The sequence below is a fragment of the Panthera tigris genome, chromosome E1 (genome assembly GCF_018350195.1).
Source record: "Panthera tigris isolate Pti1 chromosome E1, P.tigris_Pti1_mat1.1, whole genome shotgun sequence".
NCBI classification, from domain to species: domain Eukaryota; kingdom Metazoa; phylum Chordata; class Mammalia; order Carnivora; family Felidae; genus Panthera; species Panthera tigris.
Genome location: NC_056673.1, coordinates 31,212,780 through 31,235,919, shown reverse-complemented (window position 1 = coordinate 31,235,919; position 23,140 = coordinate 31,212,780). Strand labels below are relative to the sequence as shown.

The 23,140-nt window shown below is 39.8% G+C and overlaps 1 protein-coding gene across 8 annotated transcripts in view; it reads left to right on the top strand.

The window, feature by feature from the left end:
• Positions 1 to 23,140, top strand: part of TOM1L1 (target of myb1 like 1 membrane trafficking protein) — a 47,118-nt gene that overhangs the window by 10,480 nt on the left and 13,498 nt on the right. For 7 of the 8 annotated variants that reach the window (XM_042966494.1, XM_042966493.1, XM_042966496.1 and 4 more), the window contains 8 exons: positions 1,319 to 1,468; positions 2,076 to 2,201; positions 3,690 to 3,791; positions 4,982 to 5,098; positions 15,838 to 15,971; positions 21,399 to 21,459; positions 21,837 to 21,954; positions 22,850 to 22,946. In XM_042966494.1, coding sequence (XP_042822428.1) covers positions 1,319 to 1,468; positions 2,076 to 2,201; positions 3,690 to 3,791; positions 4,982 to 5,098; positions 15,838 to 15,971; positions 21,399 to 21,459; positions 21,837 to 21,954; positions 22,850 to 22,946 — 905 coding nt within the window. The remainder of the gene's footprint in view (positions 1 to 1,318; positions 1,469 to 2,075; positions 2,202 to 3,689; positions 3,792 to 4,981; positions 5,099 to 15,837; positions 15,972 to 21,398; positions 21,460 to 21,836; positions 21,955 to 22,849; positions 22,947 to 23,140) is intronic. The other variant, XM_042966497.1, reaches the window with a different exon arrangement.

Sequence of the window (23,140 nt, the reverse complement as noted above, 5' to 3'; positions counted from 1 at the left end):
AGGGCTGCACACTTGTGATCTAATTTCTTCCAAAGGACCCACTTGCACATCACATTAGGGATTAGGTATGTCAACCTATGAATTTGGGAGGGACACAGACATTCAGTCCCTGGTACCATTAAACTCAAAATATCTAAATTTCAGCTCCTTATTTTTACCACAGACCAAGCCTACTACTCCAATCACTTCCAAATTTCCATTCGAGGGGCCATGAATCTCATGCAGAATAACAGTGACTTCACATTCAGCCATCCTTTTCCTACAAACATCAGTTGTAAAGTTATACTTTCGTGATTCTCTGCAGTCTTTCCTTCCCTTTCCTCGTACCCACATCATCCTGGTTTAGGCCTTTGTGCCTTGGTTCTGTACTAGTGGGTCTCTACTGGATTCTCCGTCCTTCCAGGTGCCTGCTGTAGAGTGCTGCTTGAACACCTTCCCACAGGATTTGTGCACATTAACCTTCTTCTCAAGTTCAGAATAGAGGTGTGATGGCGACAAACAAGGACCCTTCACTGGCCTCTTAGTGCAGTGGCCACACTCTTCTCATTCACTGCCATGCGTTTCTGTATAGTCTGTATGATGCTGCTCCAGACTTTATCCACCCTACCTCCCCAATGAAGTCTCCCCACATGAAGAAGCCCCTACAAACCAGAGTACTCATTTTCCTTCTGAGATCTCCTATGCTTTGTCACCTGTATGTATGTATGTATGTATTTTGATACCATTTGATTTCCTAGAATATAGCTCTACATTCATTTTTTCTTAACTATTTTTCAAAGCCCAACTTAGGACCACCTTTTTTCAAAAGTCTTAAAACCACCTGGCCCTACATTATCACTTGGCCCTAATTTACCTGTCCATAAAGGTCTGTAGCTAAGATGACTGTGTAATTTATCATCCAGACCAGGACAATTTTGAGAATGAAAAAGATCATTAGTAAAGCTGGGACAACAAGAATATACCAGAACTTCCCTGGAAAAACTAGGACAAATGTCATCCAGTCTGTAGCCCATGTGTCTGTAGCACTTTACATTTGGCCCTTAGCATTTACTACCAAGTACTGGTATTTAATGGTTTTAATGCTCTGATGATTGTGTCCCGACTCCCCAAGAAATCTGTCCCTCTGAGCACTTACATCATGCCTTCTACTTCTTCACATTCCTAGAACCTCATGCTTTATCATCTATTTTAGTAGACCGTAAATTCTGTTTAATTAGGATGCTGGTAGAAATCATTACTTAGCGATTTTTACCTTCTATGTAGGAGGGTGGTTTTGCCAGAGAGATATAATTAAATTTAAATTTTCTCTCTAATTTAGCTTATTGACATGTGCATGCAGAACTGTGGTCCAAGTTTCCAGTCTCTGATTGTGAAGAAGGAATTCGTTAAAGATAGTCTGGTTAAGCTGCTGAACCCCAGATACACCTTGCCCTTAGACATTCAGAATAGAATCTTGAATTTCATTAAGGTAAGTCTATTGTATGCCTTATGGGATGGAAGGCCTCTAAGATTAGAACTGTAATTATGTACGTCCTGATCGGTCTAGTGACCCTTTTAGAAACCTAGGATTGAGCCAGAAAGCATCTCACTCTTTTATTTTCCAGGTAATAGTAATTTATTGGTATTGGATGGTGCCCTATTTCTGAAGAATTTTTAGTTATTTCTGTACTTTTTCTCAGTTTCTGTTTTATTCGTGTCTGATAAGAGAGTGATGTGTATACTTATTTGGCAGATAGGGAAACTGTTCTGGAGTAGATAACAGACTGCTTTCAAAGTTATTTGGCAAAGGACCTACTGATGCTATTTTAGAATCTGTCTATTCTGGATTCAGTACAGCAAAAAACAGTAGTACCTATTCCAGGGTTTCATTAAAATGCTGAGGCATGGGAATCTGATGATTAAAAATTTATTATTATTTTAGTTTCTGAAAACTTTTTTTTTTGTCCATGGCATTCAAAACCAACTTTCTCTTAGGAGGATACAGAATTGTCAATCTCTCATTTTCTGTCTCCAGCTTACAAATTGTGTTTTGATTTTGCTGTTGTTTTAACTCTGGAATGATTTCTTGAATTCAGACTTGGTCACAAGGTTTCCCAGGAGGTGTGGATGTAAGTGAAGTGAAAGAAGTGTACCTTGACCTTCTTAAGAAAGGTGTTCAGTTTCCTCCCTCAGATGCAGAGGCTGAAACAGCAAGACAAGAGGTAGGAGGCCCTTCTTCAACTGCTACAGAATAAGATAGTCTGTTATATGACTCTTTTCTCTTAGAAAGGGACAACTCTGCCTCTATCCAACTTAAACAAAAAGATGGATTTATAAGAAGGCTGTTGCAATATCTCCTAGAATAACCAAGCCACAAGAAGTTGGTGTTAACTGGATCTTTAAAACAGAGAACCAGGCACTCAAATGTCATTACTTGTTTCTCATTGCAGACTATCTTTTCCCACGTAGTAGACCTAGCTCTCAAATTTTCATGTTAGAGCTTTAACTTTTTCAGATTCCAAGCTTAGAAACCTTGGAAAAGGGACCAACATGGGTCAGTCTTCTGCTTCTGAACAAATTAACTGAGATCATATAAGAACAGGTGGCTCCAGAGGGAAATCATTTGGGTAGACTAGAGGAGGGGGCCGTTTTCAAAAGAAAGAACTTGTGCTAGACAGGCAAGGGTCTCCACCATGGGGAGTCATCTGTCAAACTTGTTATTAATCCTGTGTCTATGGAAGAGTTTCTGGATATTCACATATGTTCTTTCTCAAATTTGCAAATAATTTTTGCAAATTAGCTTTTGAACTTGTAACACTTTGAGTACTGATTATAATTCAGCTCTTGCTGTAATTTCCACAGTGTGAAAAACAGTCCTTCTTCCCTTCTGTAGATTGAGGAGTCCTGCCTTGATGGAAAAGTAGTTCATGTGTATACCTGAAGTCTGATCTTTGTGGAGGCTTTGTCCTGAAGGCTAACTCTTCTACTTGTGCAGGCTGTTCCCTGGCCCCTAGCCACCTGCCCCAACCTTTTACCTGCATGAGTCTGCTCACCACACCCCTTTTATTCTTTCTTCCAAAGTGTAATATAGTAGTGGCCTAGGACCTCTTACTCAATTGCTCAGTATGTGCTTTGGGGTATATATAATATGGGAGCATGTTAGGCATATTCTACTGTCGGCTAAATTAAACTCCCCATATTTACAAGATTTCTAGGTGACTTCTGTGGACCTAATGTCAAAACACTGGCCTGAGCCCTGTGCTTCGGGTTCTCCACTCAAGGTTGGAAATGAGGCATTGCCTCGGGGAAGCATTCATTAGTGGAGAAAGGAGATGTCTTGCCAGTCATGGCTTAAAAAGACTTGACAAGAATTGATTTAGGATTTCTTTTTAAAAACCTAAAGAGAGGGCAATAATCTCACATGGCAATTTATCTTGTAGATTCTTGGTATAAACTAAGAGCACTTTATTTATTGTAATTTAGTTAATAATTGTAATAGCCATCTTTTATTGAATACTTTTTATGGATACACTATTAGTACTGTTCTCAAAATGCTGGTTAGGTTGGACACTTGACAATCGACTTTGGGCCAACACCCTCTACCCAGGACTTTAGTTGAGAGGAGCAATTGAGCCATCTGAATAGAAAAGCTGGGCTTGGGGTGGCTGTGTTAATTCCAATAATAATATTTCCATATTTCACATTGGTAGACCGCTCACATCTCGAACCCGCCATCATCTGTTCCATCTGCGCCAGTTCTTCCTACTGTGATTGTTCCCAAGAGCTCTACTATTACATTGGTCCCAGAACAGGTAACAACAGTGACAACTCTACTTATTGATGACTCTAAGTTATCAGCACTTCATATGCAGTTTGTTTGTTCTTCACATTGGCTGGTAGAGGGAGGCACATTATTACCCTCCCTTTACAGAGGAGGGGACTGAAGCTTAGTGATACTATGTGACTTATCATGGTTCAGTTCTAAGTAGAATGAATCCTGTGGATTCTGTCTGATTCTAAAGCCCAAGCTCTTAACCATTGTGCTTGGTTAGTGGTTGTCTTTGTGGAGACTAGGCTGTGGAATGGATCTTGTGTTGACTAGCCGATTCCTGTTGATCCTACTAGGACTGTCTGTAATATACCATTCCAAAGACTTTGGTAAGTGGTAGCCTTATTTCTAGCATTAACTGGGCCAACTGAATTACATTTACTTTGTTGTCTATATCTGTTTATCAAAGACCCAGATAACCAGTTATTATTGATACTTATTTATGTTTTGCTATAAGGGAACTATCATTTAAAACTTTGAATTATTCAGTATTCTATAAAAATCCATGTGATTGATTTCTCTTAGAATTTAATGCAAGAAGAAAAAAAGTTTTTCTCTCGATTTTTTTCCTCCCTTTTCTAACACCATGGGAACTAGAAAATGCTAATTTTTTTTCTTCCCATTGGTTTTGCTGCTGACATTTGCCATTTTGTCCAGGTTCCCGTAATAGTCACCTTCTCCTTTCTCCATATTGGTTCTAATCTGACTTTTTTCCATTCACTTTTGACTTTCTTAAAGCAGATGTCTAGATTTATTATGAGAGATCTCAAGTCCTTTTAGAAGGTAACAGATTGTTGAGGTGCCTGGGTGGCTCAGTTGGTTAAGCACCTGACTTCAGCTCAGGTCATGATCTCATAGTTTGTGGGTTCAAGCCCCACATCGGGCTCTGTGCTGACAGCTCAGAGACTGGAACCTGCTTCGGATTCTGTGTCTCCCTCTTTCTCTGCCACTCCCCCACTTGTGCTCTCTCTCTCCTCTCTCAAAAGTAAATAAGTGTTAAAAAAATGAGAAGATAATAGATTGTACATTTATAAAACAATTAGGTATTTATATAAATTTGAAAATATTAAATTTTGCAAAAGACTTTTCTCTACTAGCAAATGTCCTCTTGGTAGCAGAAAACAGGGTAACCATTCTTTATGTGTCACATTGTGATTGTGTTGCTCTCCACAGATTGGAAAGTTGCACAGTGAATTGGATATGGCAAAAATGAATGTGAGAGTGATGTCTGCCATACTGATGGAGAACATTCCTGGGTCTGAAAACCGTGAAGACATAGAGCTTCTGCAGGTGTAGTATGATTTCATGGACAGTCAGTCACACCATCTCTTAAGGTTTCTTCCATCTCAAGGCTGTAAGAATAATATTATCTAGTTCATTTACAGTTGATTTCTAAACTTAGCAAGGACATGCCAGGATGATTTTATCAAAAATGTAATAGTAACTTAGACATGGTTCTTATTCTCTCACAACAAATAATTTAACAACATTAAATCAGTTATAGCCTTGGTCGTATACAATCTGCACTAGTCACTAATTGTTTTTTTTTTTAATGTTTATTTTGAGATGGAGCACACGTGTGCATGCAAGAGAGAGAAGAGGAGAGAGGGAGAAGGAGAGCAAGGGGAGGGGTAGGGGGAGAGAGAAAATCCCAACCAGGCCTGTCAGCACAGAGCCTGATGCAGGGCTCAATCTTATGAACTATGAGATCATCCTGAGCTGAAATCAAGAGTTGGATGCTTAACTGACTAAGCTACTCAGGTGCCTCAGTCACTAATTGTTTTAAGTATATACAAGTTGTCTCTATATCCATCCTTTCAACAAGCATATTGAGTGATGACAGTGTGGTAAAGGATATAGAAGCCAGGAGGTTGGCCTAGTCCCCAGGGAACTTATGTCTAGTAAGCAAGATTGGTCAACAACCAGTTTAAATAAAGTATTTTAGATGCTGTAATATAAATTTGTTTATCATACATTGGGATCAGGGGTAGGGGCAAAGAGAATAGTGAGGGTTTTTGTTTATTTTTTAATGTTTGTTTATTTTTGAGAGAGAGAGAGAGAGAGAGAGAGAGAGAGAGAGAGGGAGAGAGAAAGAATGAGTGGGGGAGGGTCAGAGAGAGAGGGAGACACAGAATCTGAAGCAGGCTCCAGTCTCTGAGCTGTCCGTACAGAGCCTGACATGGGGCTCAAACCCAGAAACCGTGAGGTCATGACTTGAGCCGAAGTTGGATGCTTAACTGACTGAGCCCCCGCCAGGCACTGCTCTGCGGTGGTACTTCTTGTGGGAAGTCTTGGATGTCCTGGATTATGCTTTCCTCTAATTTAGGAGTTAGAAAACCATGGCCGGTGGTCCACATGCAGGCCTTGGTCTGTTTTTGTGCCGCCTATGAACTCAGAATGGTTTAAAATTTTTAAAAGGTTGCCCCCCAAAAAAAAGTCATTTCTCAAACTACATCTATGCATGCCTACTTCCGGAGATCAGCAGGGAGTCAGATACACTTCTTAAGGAACTCTGCACCACTCTCCACCCACTGTAAATGGATTTGAGTTTGTGTTATCTCTCAGGTACACAGGGATAAGAAGAGGATTTAAAACCACAGCTTGAGAGCATAAAGCTCCAGGTGAGAAGTGTTAAGATCTGGTCTTGTACAAGTCATTGAGGACCTTATATGCCATGCCAGAGTGGGCCTGATGGCAGAAGGGAACCTTTAAAAGGGATATAAGCTGAAGGACAATATAACCGACATTGAGATGATAAACTCTAGAGAAGCAAGACCAAATTCTAAGAAATATTTGTAGACTGCATTTACCACTTATGGTATATTCTATGGGGGGAAATGACCTCTGTGGTCAAGTAAGTTTGCAAAACCAACTACCTATTATGTTTCTTCTCTTGGAGGTTCATAGAGCTTATTAGTATAGTAAGGATGCCTAAGAATCTTTCTTTAACCCAACATTTTGAAACATATTTGACCAGACAATCCTCATTTGCTGAGTATGTTAACATCCTACAAAACATCAGTGTAATATTCCTTGAGAAACAACTCAATATTTTGGCACAGTGGCTTTAAGTGTATTGTTTTTAGAATCTTTTACATAGGAATATCATATTTTGCTAAGCATTCTTGGGATTCTTGGCCTTGAACTTCATTTCTGTGTGTATAATATGAAGAGCTAAGAGGACACTTAAAAAAGATAATGTTAAAATGTCCTATTAGAATAAAAGGAAAATTAATCATTAAAAATAGTTCTTTTGTAGTAATCCTTTTAAAAAATCCATAATTCAAGGTTTTTGCAGATATAAATTTTGTGACTTACGTGTGATGAGCATGTTAACTAAAATTTTTAAGTTAAATATCAAAGTAAGAATATGGGACAGATCATATTTTTAAGAAATGACCACAGCAGTATTTCTAGTGCCAGGTGGTCTTCCCAAGCCTTTCAGAGCTTCTACAATGACATGATTTATGACTTTCCTCCCTGCTTCATCCATCTGTGGCAAACAACCCTCCATTAAAAATGTACACAGAAACATTCCATTTAAACATGTGAATCCAGCTCTATACTGTGCGCCATCCTGGACAACACCAAAATGCCTTTTTGTGTCCCAGTGTTCGGGTACAGATGTTTGGTCACATTTTGCAAGGAGAACGCTAATACGTTGTCTTGATGCCAGAGTTTAGGGCTGTGTGTTGCCTTGAATAATAAGGAGTCTTGGGGTATAAAGCAACATTAGAATACCACTCATGTCCCATTGAAGTTGAATAGGTTCTGGCACCTGACTAAGCCTACTGAATGTGTAACTTTCTTCTTCGTTTTATGTTTTTCATTGGTAACACATAGAGCTCTCACGAGGAGTGCTATTCTTAATCTTTTGACAAGAATTGGAATCTTTTCTTGTACTCTCAATTCCCTCATAAAGGAAAACTATTTCTTTTTTTTACAACACTTATGACACCAAGTGTGTGAGCAAGTGTGTGAGGTGTTTTTTCTTCCCTCACGTTAAACCATTCTGACACTATCCAGAGTTGGCATTGACTCCACAGGTTAAGGACAAGACCATCCCCACTTCAGATGCCTGTTGCAAGCCTGAGTATCCCAGACTTTTGACTGACAAGCTGTAAACTGGGGGTTTCCACGATCTTCTCCATGGGATTGGCAATTTCCTAGAATGCCTCACAGAACTCAGGGAAACATTTATATTTGTTGTTTTATTATAGAGTGTATTACAATGGATACAGGTGAATAGTCAGGTGAAGAGATAAGTCGAAGGTCCAGACGGTTCCAAGTGCTGCAGGAGCTTTTGTACCCATGGAGTTGGAATGTACTACTCTCCTGGCATATGGATGTGTTCACCCACTCTCTAAACTCCTTGTTTTTGGAGTTTTATGGAGGCTTTGTCATGTAGGCATGTTGATTATTACCTCAAATCTTCAGCCTCTCTCCTTACTCAGAGGATGGAGGATGGGGCTGATGTTCCAAGCTTCTAATCATGGTTTGGTCTCTCTGGTGACCAGCCCCCATCCAGGAGCCCACCGAGTCACCTCATTAGAACTAAAGATGCTCCTATCACCCAGGGAATTCCATGGGATTTAGGAGTTCTCTGTTAGAAACCAGAGGCAGAGACCAATACATAGATTTCTTATTTTACATATCAGTTGTAGCCATTTAGGTGTCCCCGCTGCATATTTGGGGTCTTTGATGCATCTTCCCATCTTGTTCAGGCCCCAGGCCTTGTCTCCTGCTTCTCAAGGTTATTGGAGCTTGGCAGATGAGTGCCTTACAAGCCTTGTACCTTTATTGCCTCTCCTGTCTTTGGATCCTATTTGTTTTTTCAGTGTTTGAGGATTTCTCATTCTTTCTTAAGAACTTAGGCATGTATGTTAGAATAATATATTGTATCTAGCATTTTTAGGTATTTTGTTATCAAGAAGGTTTTTGGGATATTGAGTAAAACACTGTCCTAGAAGCCAACAACTATATAGCTTGCTTATTTTAAAAAATTGAGGTAAAATTCACATAACATAAAGTTAACCATCTTGAAGTATATGTTGTAGTGGCATCTAGTGCATTCACAGTGGAACCAGTTCTTGTCTTTGGGTCCAGAACCTTTGGAACTAGTTCTGAAAAGGAAACCCCATACCCATTAAGCAGTCTCTCCCCTGTTCTGTTCTTTTCCCTGTCCCACCTATCTGCTTACTGTTTCTACGGATTTACATATTCTGGATATTTTATATAAATGTAATTGTGCAATATGTGGCCTTTGTGCCTTTTTTCACTTTACTTACTCCACTAACCTTGTTTTCAGGGTTCACTCATGTTGTAGCACATATCAGAATTCCATTCGTTTAGTGGCCCAGTAATATTCCATTGTATGGATATGTTACATCTTATTTGTGTGTTTATTAGTTGATGGACATTTGGGTTGTTTTCACCTTTCGGCTATTAATGCTATGAACGTTCATCCATATATATACACACACACACACACACACACACACACACATATATGTGTGTGTGTGTGTATTTGTATTCCTATGTTCAGTTTTTATTTAACTTTTTTTCAGTGTTTATTTTTGGGAGAGAGAGACAGAGCACGATTGGAGGAGGGGCAGAGAGAGAGAGAGAGGGAGACACAGAATCTGAAGCAGGCTCCAGGCTGTGAGCTGTCAGCACAGAACCTGATGCAGGGCTCGAACCCACAAACCATGAGGTCATGACCTGAGCTGAAGTCAGATGCTTAACCGACTGAGCCACCCAGGAGCCCTCTGTGTTGTTCTTTTGAGCCTATAACCTAGGAGTAGCTCTGCTGGGTAATATAGTAATTCTGACTCTGACAGTTCCTTAAAAAGTTAAACTGTTTTCCACGGTGGCTGCACCATTTTACATTCCCGCCAACAAGATACAAGAATTGTGGTTTCTCTGCTTCCTTCCCAACATTTCTTTCTTTTTTTTAAATAGCTGTCTACTAGGTGCCAAGGGTATCTCATTATGATTTTGATTTGCATTTCCTAATGATATTGAGCATCTCCATAGAGCTTTTTAAAAGGCAAATCAGATCATGTTGTCTTTGCTTGAAACCCTCCAGTGGCTTCCTGTGACGTGGAATAAAACCCCAGCCTCCTTATTCTGGCCACAAAGCCCTCTCTGATCAGCTCCTGCCTACCTCTCCTTCCACAGCACATGGAACTCCTTGGTCCGCCTATACTGAACACCTTCCTGTTCCTTGGACACACCAAGTTTGTTCTTGAAATCTTGGAGGATTTCATCCTTGATTGTCCTTTCCCTCTCTAATGGCCAGCTTTTTCTCTTCACTTGGAGCTTAGTATGTTACTTCCTCCAAGAAGACTTTTTGGACTCCCCAGGCTTCAGACTCTAGATTTTTGTCAGCCACTCTCCTGCCCCATCACCATTTCATCCTCCACCCTAGTGCTCTGAGGCTTTTCTCGAATATTCGTTCAGCCCCCTTTGCCTACAAGAAGGGAAGCTCCCAAAGCTTATCTCACTGACTGCTCAGGTTCTGGCTCTCAGACCAATGCCTGGCATGATGTAGTCACTCAAAAAAAAATCTTTTTTTTTTTTTAAAGTTTGTTTATTTATTAGAGAGTGAGCTAGCAGGGGGAGGGGCAGAGGGAGTAGGGGAGAGAATCCCCCCCTGTCAGTGTGGAGCCCAATGCGGGGCTCCAACTCCTGAACTGTGAGATCATGACCTGAGCCGAAATCAAGGGTCAGACGTTTAACCGACTGAGCCACTCAGATGCCCCTCAATAAAAATATCTTTAATAAATGTTTTTCCCCCTCTAGATTTTATATGGCTTAAAATAAAAATCTTTATCCTTGCTACGAGAGACTGTATCTTCATTCTTTTGTTTTCCACTTAGATGGTTGGTTGTCCAAATAACATCTAACGATTCATACCACTTCCATTCATTTCAAACACTCCTTCATCACATTCTATATTCTAATACAAAGATGTCTTTCTGGAGGCTGTTCCGTTTGATCTGTTTAGTCCTGTATTGGTATCATACTACTTTAATGATTCTAAGTACGTGTTTTCATGCCTTTGTGGAGTTGGTCAGTGAAACAGATGGCATGGCCAATTTGGATAATTTGAAGAGAGTTTAATCAAGGTACTACTTATTCAGCAAGATATTGCAGGGTTTAAGGAAACTACAGGAGCTAGTTCATTATCCTGTGCTATTAACTAATATCCCTACGCATAAATAGGCAAGAGGGAAGTTTTGCCAGAACTCAAAGGAAAGAATGATGAAGAGCCTTGAGAGTAGAGGTGCTTTTGGTGGAAGGAGTAGATGGAAAAATATCCAGATCTCACTGTCCTCTTTCCCTCCCATTTCCTGCCAGTGCCTGCTGTATGCTGAACTCCATCAGAAGGGAGAGGGCAGGGGACCTGGTGATGTGTTCCCTACAGGCCAGGCCCCAGGGCATAGAGCAGGGCAGAAGAGTGTGGCTGGGGGATCTGGAGGGCAAAAGGCATTCAACACATAGGAAGACTCTAAAAAAAAAAAAATGATTGGCTTTTCTTGTACTTATACTTTACCAGTGGTCACAGTCTTATTATGCAATTTGTTTACATTAAAACCAGTCTCTGTACTTGGAATCTCTTCCGGTTTTGTCTGTGAGTGCTTTACCGGCTACCAGCTGTTCTGTTTATTTGCAGCCCCTTCCCTGTGTGTGGCCTTCCATCTGAAATCTAGTAGACTTTCATAAACTCCCTTTTCTGTTCTTCCAGCCCAGGCTGAACAATCAAATCCTGAAGCCCTGCTAACTAGTCGGGCTCTTGCTCTTTGTTGGACACTTAAGCAGTGGAAGTATTTTGTGTGGTAGACCCCTTTCCTTGCTGCCATATTGTTCCTGGACTTTGAACTTGATTGGGGGTGGAAACTGGATTTATTTTCTTTATCTTTTTTATTTTAATTTTTAATGTTTATTTTTGAGGGAGAGGGAGACAGAGTGTGAGTCAGGGAAGGGCAGAGAGAAAGAGACACAGAATCCAAAGTGAGCTCCAGGCTGTGAACTGTCAGCACAGAACCTGACACGGGGCTCGAACTCACAAACTGTGAGTTCATGACCTGAGCCAAAGTCGGATGTTTAACCGGCTGAGCCACCCAGGCACCCCTGGATTTATTTTAGATTGCCACATTGGGGTACAAAGATTCAGAGCTGCATCCCAGTCTGAGTATTTTGATGAGTCCAGAGTATCTACTCTGGTCACATGGATGAAAGATCGGAGCGTGAGTCTTGCCTTTGCTTTCTTGGCATTTTACACTTGGCTTTAGGCCAGTTTTAACTTGAATAGCCGACTTCCCTGGTACCTCCCATTTCAGTCTTCTCTTGTTTTGGCCTAGCCCCAGTAGGACAATGAAAGAAAAGAATGTTTTAGTCTTCAGTAGAATAAAAAAGCAAGCTCTGATTTTGAAGTACAACTGGAGAAAACCTTAGTCTAACTTAGCAGAGAAGTTTAACATTTCACTGAAAATTTTAGTTGAATCTAAAATTTCATCCTGTAAGGATAATTTGTAACAGGTTGGGGGGGGGGATGTAAAATTTTAAAAAGTCCTCTTTCACTAAACACTCTTACTGTCTTTACCATTCAGAAACTTGTGGAAGGGGCTTTCAGTGTCACTGAGACCATCTCCCTTCCTTAACAAAAAGGGGTTGATGTGCCTATACAGTGGCAAGTCACGGAGATGGGGGGAGAACCTTGTTCTCCTGAACCTATGTTCTATCCATTATACCAGCTTGTTTCTCATTTTGAGCCCCAAATTGACTTTCTAGGATAGGTTGCTAACCAGTCTTTACATACCTCTCTAGCTGGGTTGGAAGCAACTTGAAGGCAGTAACTAAGCCTTATACTTCTAAATCGATATAACTATGTGTATTTATTGTACATGCTTTGCACACTTAATGAGTTCATTAAATTTCTGTTGAATTCAATAGATCAAATGCTTTTTTGTTGAAGAATTAATGATTTAGGAAAAAAGAGCTAAGGGGTTACTGAAGACAAAGGCTTTTGGAGAAATAAAATGTTGACCATATTTGGTTAGAGAAAAGGGTCAGAGGATTCTAATGAGTTAATGATCTTTCTGAGTATTGACAGTTAATTTGCTATTCACTCAGCTGATGTCTGTGTAAGGAAAAAAAAAACCTACGAGCAAGTTAAACTGAGAAATGTTCAGTTTTAGGGTGGGGGTTAGTTTTTATTTTTTTGCAGATAGAGACGTTCTCTGGGTCTCTTGCAGTCTGGGTGGGTAGGATTGAGAGGGAGGAAATATGTTATGGGCTGATAATAGGGGTATTGCCCTGCAGATAGTACTTCCAGAGAAGGCTTGCAAGAAACATATTTCTTCCCGCTTTTACTTTTTCAGGGCAGATATTCAGGCATTTCTGGTTTTCTTTTCATGAGTTGTGTTGTGTTGCTGAACGTGATCCAGTTACCGCTGGAATTGAAAGTGCGATAGCGCCTCCTCCCTTAATCCCTGAGTTCTCTGTGGAGGACCAGGAGCCATCTGGATATCAGGAGAGGAAGCGCTTAATGAGCTCCTTTTTGTTTTGCTCCAAAGACTTTCAAATTAATTGTTAAATTCCCTGAGAAGCCTGAGAAGCCTACCTTTGCTTTGATACGGTATTAAAGGGGTGCAATTCCAGGGGCTCCATGATGGACATATGCACCAACAGCTGTTGCTGTGTGTTTTGACTCTCTCCCCCTGGCTCCCCACATCCATGGCCCTACAGGTGCCTGCTGTGGGGAACTTCTGACCTGTCCTCTTGGTTCATGGTGCTTGATCTAGGCTGTTTCCAGGTGGCTTGGCCCTCCTGTGAGACAGACATCAATTGCAAAGATCAGAGTGGGCTGGCTTTTGAAGAGGTTTTTCAAATTCTGCTTTGCAAACCTGCTGAGAGATGCGGTGTTCTTTCATGTTTCCATTCCAGCTGTCTTTTGAGAGGGCAAATGGAGGGTTTTCTTGTGACCAGGGGCTATTGATATTGGCTGCAAATTCATTTGAAATTAATTTCTACATTTTTGTCACAGGTATCTAACAGCCATTGTATTTCCTTGATCTTGACATTGCTGTAGCAAGGCTGCCAGTGATCAAGAAGGAGAACAATTTCATTATACTCACTAAGGGAAAAGTTCTCATTCATCATGGGGGTTATATCGAATGCCGTTCTTCGTTCTCTCTTTTGCATGATATTAGGTCCTGAGTAATAGCATGACTATTACAGGATTGTATTAGTTTTGTAGTTAAGCTTCTAGTGATACTTCCTTATGCAATCATTAATACATTTATTGACTGCCCACTGTATGCCAGACACCGTGGGGTTTCAACTTTACCATTTTCTATTCTCACAACCCTACAAGATAGTTGGTATCTTTGTTTTACAGATGCATAAAAAAGCAAAACAAAATAAAACTGAATCTAAGATTTAATTAAATCCCATATTAGGTATGTATATGGAGAGGCCTTTGGTCTACTGAGTCTGAGATCTGTTTTCTTTGTACTATTCCAGGGGGTCATAAGTAAGCCCCCTCTCTTTGTTTTATTAGGATAAAACACCCATTTGTTTGCATATCATCCCTGGTTACTTTCATGCTATAATGGCAAGAGTTGGATAGTTCTCATGGAGAACATGTGGTCCACAAAGCAAAAAATAATATTATCTGGACCTTTAAGAAAAAAGTTTGCCAAGCCCTCCTGATAGTAGCCACATCATTAGCAAATAGGACAGTTTTTCTGGCTGCGTACTGCAGTGACAAAATCCAGAGCCTGTCTGTTCATCTGTCTGTATCGTTTTTTTCATTTTCGTTTCCTTTTGTCTTCTAAATATTTTTGTTAGGATTCTGTAGTGGGTAGGGGCTTTTACCTCTGAGTCTCAATGCCAGTTATTAATGGTTTGATGGGTTTATTAAGTGATTTCCTGTCAGGACCTTGAAATAGATTGTTTGAGATTCTAAATGGTTTTGCCAACTGTAAGTTTTTCTGTGTGTCTGTCTGTCTCAAGGGGAAATGAGTCAGGTAATGGAATAGTCTGACGATTTAGCAAGTTCAGTAGCTCTCATTTTGAAGATGTTTTTGCCTGACCTTAATGTACTATTATGTTTACAAATTCTAGCTAAGGTAGGTTTGAAGAAATAGGAATATTAGTTTTATGCTCCTCAGCCTTGCCTATGAGGACGGAAGTTTTGTGAGGCAGCAGTTTTCAAATTGTCTGTGTACATAAACACTTTAGGATGCTTACTAAAAACACATGTAGATTCCCAGACCCTCAGTCCTGGAGATTCTGAATCCGTGGGTCAACTGTAGGTGTCCCTGATGCTTCTGAGGAGACTGGGGAGTGCAGTCCTGTCTTAATGCAGTGATTCTAGGTAGTCCACATAAGGATAGTATCCATGACTGTTTTTTTTTTAATCTTGGTTCAGTTTACCTTGAAATGTGAATGTTGTAAAATTTATTTATTTAAGTAAAACATCATAGGAAAATTATGCTGCTGTAAATGTATTTTAACTACTACTTTCTTGTACTACTGCTAATAGTGACAATAAACATTTTGTGTTTTATGTAGTGCTTTATAGTTATGGAGTTCCTCATTATACACATCTCATTTGCTTTTTATGTCACCCCTTGAGGTATAGATGTGGCAACTAATATAACTTTGATTTGTCAAACAAGGAAACAGATTTGGAAAACAAGTGATTTCTGTATTCTACAGCTAGTAAGCCATACCTCTAGAATTCCTGTACACCAGTTCTAATTTCGAGCCTGGTGTTCTGTGCAGTATACCATAGTGTCCTTATGACACCTATTTTGGTTTTTAGAGGAAAGTATAATCATGTGCAACTCATTGCCTTCTGATAAGAAGGATGAGTTGTGCATAATTAAGTCCTTCAGTAATCTCCCATAGGTGACTCACTGCGGAGGTGATAACCAGCATATACAGATTGGCAAATCGGTTGTCTTTATAGAACTTCCCTAGCACAGAAGAAGAAATGTCTCTCCTTTCTTTGACAGAAGCTTTATAAGACATGTCGGGAGATGCAAGAGAGGATCATGGACCTGCTTGTGGTGGTGGAGAATGAAGACGTAACCATTGAGCTAATTCAAGTGAATGAGGATTTGAATAATGCTATCCTTGGATGTGAGAGGTGAGCTGATGGTGCACCCTCCCCTCTTCCAATTCTATTTTTCCCACCAGTTGCTCAGCATTCTTATAAGAGTGTCTACCAGGTGAACCTCAGTTAAGATCAAGAACAACTTCAGGATAAGGCCGCCTTCCTTCCAAGATAGGGAATGTTGTCCTGGCCTTCTGGGAGCTTGTGATATGGCTTGCAAGAATGAGAGCACATCTGAGCAGTGCCAGGAGCATTCTTAAGCACTCTCAGGCTGTATATAAACATTTGACCATGGTGGGGCTTGGACCTGATACTGTCTGCACAGAGTACATTGTAGACTCAAACAAATGAAGAGTGTAAACAAAGCAGGGAGATTTATTCTAAGTTTGAGATGGACAAAAACATAGAATGTGCACAGGAGATGGGAGGATATTTTATTTATTTTTTAAATAATTTTTTAAAGTATATTTTTCTTTGAGAGGAAGATCGAGAGCAAGCAGGGGAGGGACAGAGAGGAGACAGAATCCCAAGCAAGCTCTGCACTGCCAGCACAGAGCCTGATGCTGATGTGGGGATCATACTCACGAATCACAAGATCATGACCCAAGCTGAAGTCAAGAGTCGGATGCTTAACCAACTGAGCCATCCAGGCACCCTGGGAGGATATTTTATATGAAGAAAATAGTCTGTGTAAAACCGTACCAGTCAGTAAGGACATTTTGTATATGAACATAGATTTTTTTTTAATTGCCATTCAGAAAAGTATGAAGGCAAAATTGTAAATATACTAAAATGTTAGTGACAAAATTATTTTTTCCTAAATTTTTTTATCATTGTGATCATGTAGAGAACATATGGTTTTGTTTCTCTCTTGATTTTATTCATTGTATAACAAGTATTGGTATAGCCTATTTTTTTTAAGTTTATTTATTTATTTGGTAGTGGAGGGGCAGAGAGAGAGGGAGAAACGGAATCCCAAGCAGGCTCCACACTGTCAGCACAGAGCCTGATGCCTATAGGGCTCAATCCCATGAACTGTGAGATCATAACCTGAGCTGAATTGAGTCAGATGCTTAACCAACTGAGCTACCTGGGCGCCCCTAGTATATGTTTTTTAATGCTTTTGATAAACCATTTTGTATTTTTGTTTAAAAAAAATTTTTTTAATGTTTATTTTTGAGAGAGAGAGAGAGAGGGAGAGAGACAGAGCATGAGCAGGGGAGGGGCAGAGAGAGAGGGAGACAGAATCTGAAGCAAGCTCCAGGCTCTGAGCTAGCAGCACAGAGCCCGACGTGGGGCTCGAACCCATGAACCATGAGATCATGACCTGAGCCGAAGTCAGATGCTCAACCAACTGAGCCACCCAGGTGCCCTATAGTTGCATAATAATAGTCCATGTTTCTCACAGTTCACTTATTAGGCATTAAGTTGTTTCTAAGTCATTCATCAAAATAAGAGTCTTATAATCTATTGTAATAGGCAAGCCTATAAGTCAGAAAAATATCTTAAATCGTACGTACAAATATACACACTTGGAAATTGGAATAAGTACAGTGGAACCAAGTACAAGAGGTCTGTCTGGTGAGAATAGCAGCCGGACTTAATCTGGGTGGAGAGAAGGCAGGGGGAGTGTGTCTGAGGAGGTGCCATGTGAGGAGAGAACTGCAGAATGAGTGGTCGTTGGTTAATAGGAGCAGAGCAAGAGCTTGTATGGTATGTGAAGCTATGGAAAGTAGACAGGCCTGGGGGGAGAATGAGCATCCAGAATCCAGCCCCAATCCAGCCCTGTGGCATGCCTAGACTGACAAGTGACATCTTCCTCTGTTTTCATGTAGAGTACTGTGTATAAACATAGCTTCATGTGGAATCTAACAAAAACAAAAAAACAAGAAAAGCAAAAACAACACAAAACCAACTAAGTTCCTAGGTGCAGAGGAACATGGTGGTGGTTGCCAGGGGTGGGGAGTAGGAGAAATGGGGGAAAGGGGGGTGTCCAAAGGTAAAAAAATAAAATAATTAAAAGCAAGGAACAGCAGCCAAATGTAATGTGTGGGCTTTATCCAACTTTGAACACACTAATATTAAAAAGCATTTAGATACTAATGGGAGAAATTTGAGCATGGATAGAATATTAATATTTCAGGACTTAAGGGGGGAAATATAATGGTTAAATAGGTGGTTCAGTTGGAAAATGTCTTTATTTTTGGCGAATACCTTCTAAAGTATCTACAGATGAGGGGCATCTGGGTGGCTCAGTTGATTGAGCCTCCAACTCTTGATTTCGGCTCAAGTCATGATCCCAGGAGCATGGGACCAAGCCCTGCATGGGGCTCCATGTTGAACATGGAGCCTGCTTGAGAGTCCCTCTACCCCTCTCCCCCTTTCCCTCTCTCCCTTTCTCCCTTTCTCCCTTTCTCCTTCTCCCTCTCTACTCCCCTTCTCCTTCTCCTCTCCTCCCTCTCCCCGACTCACGAGCATGCTCCCTCTCTCTCTTACTCTAAAAAAAAATAAATAAATAATACAAAATGTCTAGGGATGAAATGTCATAAAGTATATGATTTTAAATATTTCAGTGAAAAATCTATAAAGCAAATGTGGCAAAGGTACATAGTTATTAAATTTAGCTGATGAATAAAAGGGTGTTCATTATACTGTTCTTTTTACTTTCCTATAGGTTTGAAAGTTACCTAATAAAAAGTTAAAGCAAATGAACCTGGGTTAACAATTAATGTCACCTACATAAAACAACCTATTTTGGCAATTTTAAAATGTTGTATAAAACAGTTGTACATAATGAACCCATAGGTGTATTTTAGGAATCTGAGAAGAGAAACAGAAAACCCTAGTTCCAGGCAAGTCTCATGTTCTCTTTCCAAACCAATCCGTAGGACTTCCTGTGAAGTAATTCTAGAGCCTCTGAGCTCCCCATGCTTTTTCTAGATCCTCCTTTCTCAATAGGAGTGATGTTGGCATTTGGGGTGAGACAGTTTTCCCTTGTGTGGTCCCTCCTTAGTGATTCAGAAGGGAAATAGGGAATAGGACTGGATTCAAGTTTGTTTTTTGTTTTTTTTTTATTCAAATCTTGATGATTTGGGGAAAATTGCTTACTTTTTTAAGACTGAGGTTTGTTCCTGTTTGTTAAAGATACTACCACCTATTTGGAGGGTTTCATTTTTGTTTTGAAAATTAAATGAGTTAATGTATATAAAAGCACCTTGGGGAATGCTAGCCCATTGACACTCATTAAATATTTATTCTATCTCCTCCCCATTAGCATCCCTCTGGGCCTTTTAGAATTTTTTCCATTGATCAAGAATGAACCAGGAGAATCAGTGAAGTAAGACCAATAGCTATGAATAGGTTTTTTCCTTCACTATCTCGTATGTACTGCCTATCAGAGACAGCAGCCATTCATATGAAGGGATGACTGGGCGTTGACTGAACGCTGAACAAACTCATGCTGTTGCCTTTGTTTTCTGTGGTATGACTCAGTAAGTGGAAAAATAAGGAAAACCGCATGGTTTTCATCAGAGTGCTGCCTTCTGGTTTTCATCTTGGGGAATTCTATTACAAACCATTAAGACCACTGACTAAAAGCTTCCTCTGAAGGGAAATGTGTATTTACTTGGTCTAGGTATCAGGAGATTGGGTTCCTTCTGTGAACAGCTCATTCTCATTCAGCTCTGAACCATCTGTGTTAAACCCAACTTCAGTCAGTTGTGATATAGAAACACTGAAGTTTTAAGATTCAGAGAGAATTTCTTCACCTCTAAAGGATAATATTCTTGGTGTATTCATTTCTTATGGCTGCCGTAACAAATTATCACACATTTTAGTGTCTCAAAAAAGCATGAACCTAACTACCTTATAGTCCGTAAGAGCCTGAAATGGGTCTCACTGGGCTAACATCCAGGTGTCAACAGTGCTATGTTCCTTTTTCGAGGCTCTCGAGAATCCGTTTGCTTAATTTGTGCAGCTTCTAGAGCCTGTCCACAGTCCTTGGCTCATGACCCCTTTCCTCCATCTTCAAAGACAACATCATCCAGTCAAGTTTTTCTTACATTGTTTCATTCTTGCTTCCTCTTCTGCCGCCTCTTCCACATTAAAGGGGCTTTGTGCTTACTTTGCTTGTCTGTGTAATCCAGGATAATCTCCCTATTAAAGTCTCCCTTCCATTTGCCATCTAACCTAACATATTCACTGTTCCGATGATGAGGATATAGAGATCTCGGACAGGGGGCATTTTTCTATTCATCACAGTCTGCTCTCTTGTTCCCTAAAGATTCACATCCATCCATATGCAAAGTACATTCACCCTATTCCAACATCCCCCAAAGTCTCTGCCCTTGACATCTAGGGAAGAGTTGTACAAATAAGAAAACAGAAGTTTGTTACTCAAGGCTGGATCTGTGAGGGTTGTTCATACCCAGCCCATAACTACCATACAAGAAACCAATGCCATAAGTAGGTGGAAGAAAAAACCATGTGTTTTAGAAAGGGAAAGAAGCTTACATGTTCCAATTTACGAACCCTAAGTGCATGTTCCAAACTTAAGGTGTGTAGGTTCTTTCAGTCAGTGTGTTATGATACTAATACTACATGATTCTGAAGCAACTCGCAGTTTGCAAAGTATTTCCACATTAATCCACTTGTATTATCTTTCTAGGGGTTGCCCCAGAAAATAACATTCTGAGGAAATGCTTCAAATGCTGCTGGTCTCTTTTAGCAGATGGAGAACTGGGATCAAAATTATATCCTGACACTTAAACCTTGGACTTGTGCCTTCAACTTCATTCTTCTTCCAAACCTATTGTTTATTTATCTGCTCCTCTTTTATTCCCAGTGAACAAACAATGTACAAGCAACTTAAGTTGTAAAAGGTCAATATGTTTAGTAGGGATCAGGTGTCTTTATAAAAAATGAAGATAAACAGTGAAATTATGTTAAAAAAATCTTTGTATTTTTATGGAACCTTATTTATAATGGCAGAATTGGAAGCAACTTAAATGTTTGAGATCAAGAGTAGTTAAATGTGTGCTACATCCCTAAGGTAACATCTGCAGGTCACTAAAAATTGCATTTCTGACTAGAAAAATGCTCACAACATAACAGAATTATGTGAAGTATGATTGCAACTAAAGTTCAACATAGATTTACAGAAAAAAATTTACAGAAAAAAAAATACAGGAAACACATCATGGTGTTAATAGGGACAATTTCTAGGTGATGGAGTTATTATTATTTGTTTTTAATATGTATTCATTTTGTCACAGTTTTCTCTTAAAGCATTATTACCTCTATAAACTGGGGAAAAGTTATTAAAGTACTTCATTGGGAGTCGATGGGGATGAAGTGGTTTGTCTTTGTTCCTGAATATTTGAATATTAATAATTTGTAAAGGATTATAGCATTTTTGTAATTTTTTTCTTTTAAATGCTTACATTTTGCTAACTCAAACAGATTTACTCGGAACCAACAAAGGATTTTGGAGCAAAACAGGAACCAGAGGGAAGATGCCAATGTAAGTGAACAGAAATGTAATAAAATAAGCAATTGAACATTTTATAAATTGTATAGTAGGGAGCAAGGCTTACCTAAGAAAAGTCTTAAAACGGAGGAGACATTAGCAATTTGGAGTGATTTTGGTGGTATAGAGTATTTTCTGTGACAACTTGATGTTACTAAGAGGTCATAAGGTTGTCTAAGCAGCAACCATGTACATGGTGAGATGTGATTAGTAGGAGTGTTGCCTGTTGAATAGAGAATTCTCCTTGAGTTGCATCTAAATAGGATTTTCCTTTCCCCCCAAAAAACAAAAAAAGTCTCCGGGGAGAAAGCCATGATAAATTACCTGACAAATTTTGTTCTGAATTTTGTTTTTGGTTGCTTTGTTTTCAGACTACCAGTGAACCTTCTGCCCCATCCTGTGATCTCTTGTACCCAAGGCTCAGCCCTCCAATGCCGAGGGCCACTCTGGGAGAACTCAACACTGTGAATGCTCAGCTTTCAGACTTAAGTAAATAAGCACATAGGCCTTTTCAGCAGAAGAGCTTGATGTGAAACTGTGCTCCTTGGTTTCTTGATTAAATGCAACCTGAGAAAGACTGAAGTCAATTTGAATGTCAGAGAACTATATCAGGAGATGCAATTATTTATTGACATATGGTTGGGTCAAATCCAGTACAGCCATGGGATGTATCTGGGGGAGTAGGTCCCTGAAACTCATCCCCCTGGTTTAGAATCTCATCCAATTCACCTGCCTGCTTTTATAGAGGTAGTTCAACTCCATGGCCAAACTTAAAACTACTCTGAACCACATACTATATTACCTTGAGTTTCTCTGCTATGTCACAGCATTAGGTAAGGGAATATTTGATGCAGATAGAGAAAGTCAGGAATTAAGTTGACTGATCTACATGCCGGTGAAATGGAGAGGGGAAAACATGGGCTTTTGCAGTAGAAGTCCAAGTTGAAATCTCTGTGGTCTGCCACCTTTTAGCTACCCAGCCTTGGAGACTTTCCTACCTTAGGGTGTCTCACTTAGGATTATAGGAAGTTAAGAGCTTGGGGGAGGAGAGGGTAGAGTTCCATATATGCCCTAGCTTCTTACTTTTGTGTTTGATGGAGTAAGACACACAAAATCTCTTCCATTCTAGATCAGTTTGGGATTTTAGAAAACCCAATATATTAACATTTGTTACCTTTACAATATCCTTTTTTTGTGTGTGTGGTGGAATTTCTTTCCAGTTACCATTAATAGTGTTCTTTAGTTTCTGTTTGAGGAAATCATATGATTTTACGGTGGCAGAAATATCTGAGTCTCTCTTTTTGCTTTTAATTTTATTGTGGAAAATCCAACAGAACAACTGAATGACAAAATCTTTTAAAGCCAAGTCCATTTTATATTCTAGATTTCAGGTCTCCGAGTCCTGTTGTAACGAACAACTTGACACCCAGTCTTCATCCACAGGTGGATTTGCTAGCCTGGGAAGATACAGAAACACCCCTGTAAGTATGTCAGTAAGAATCTGGAGCTAATACCAACTCATTCTAATTCCTCATATTCAAGAAAGCATAAGAGAAAAAGTAGAGACTTAGGAATTGGACAGTCCTGAGTTAGAATCTCAGCTCTGCTTTCTACCAGCTTGGTGACCTTTAATGAGAAACTTCACCAGCCTGAGCCTTCCTTTTTCTTCTGAGAG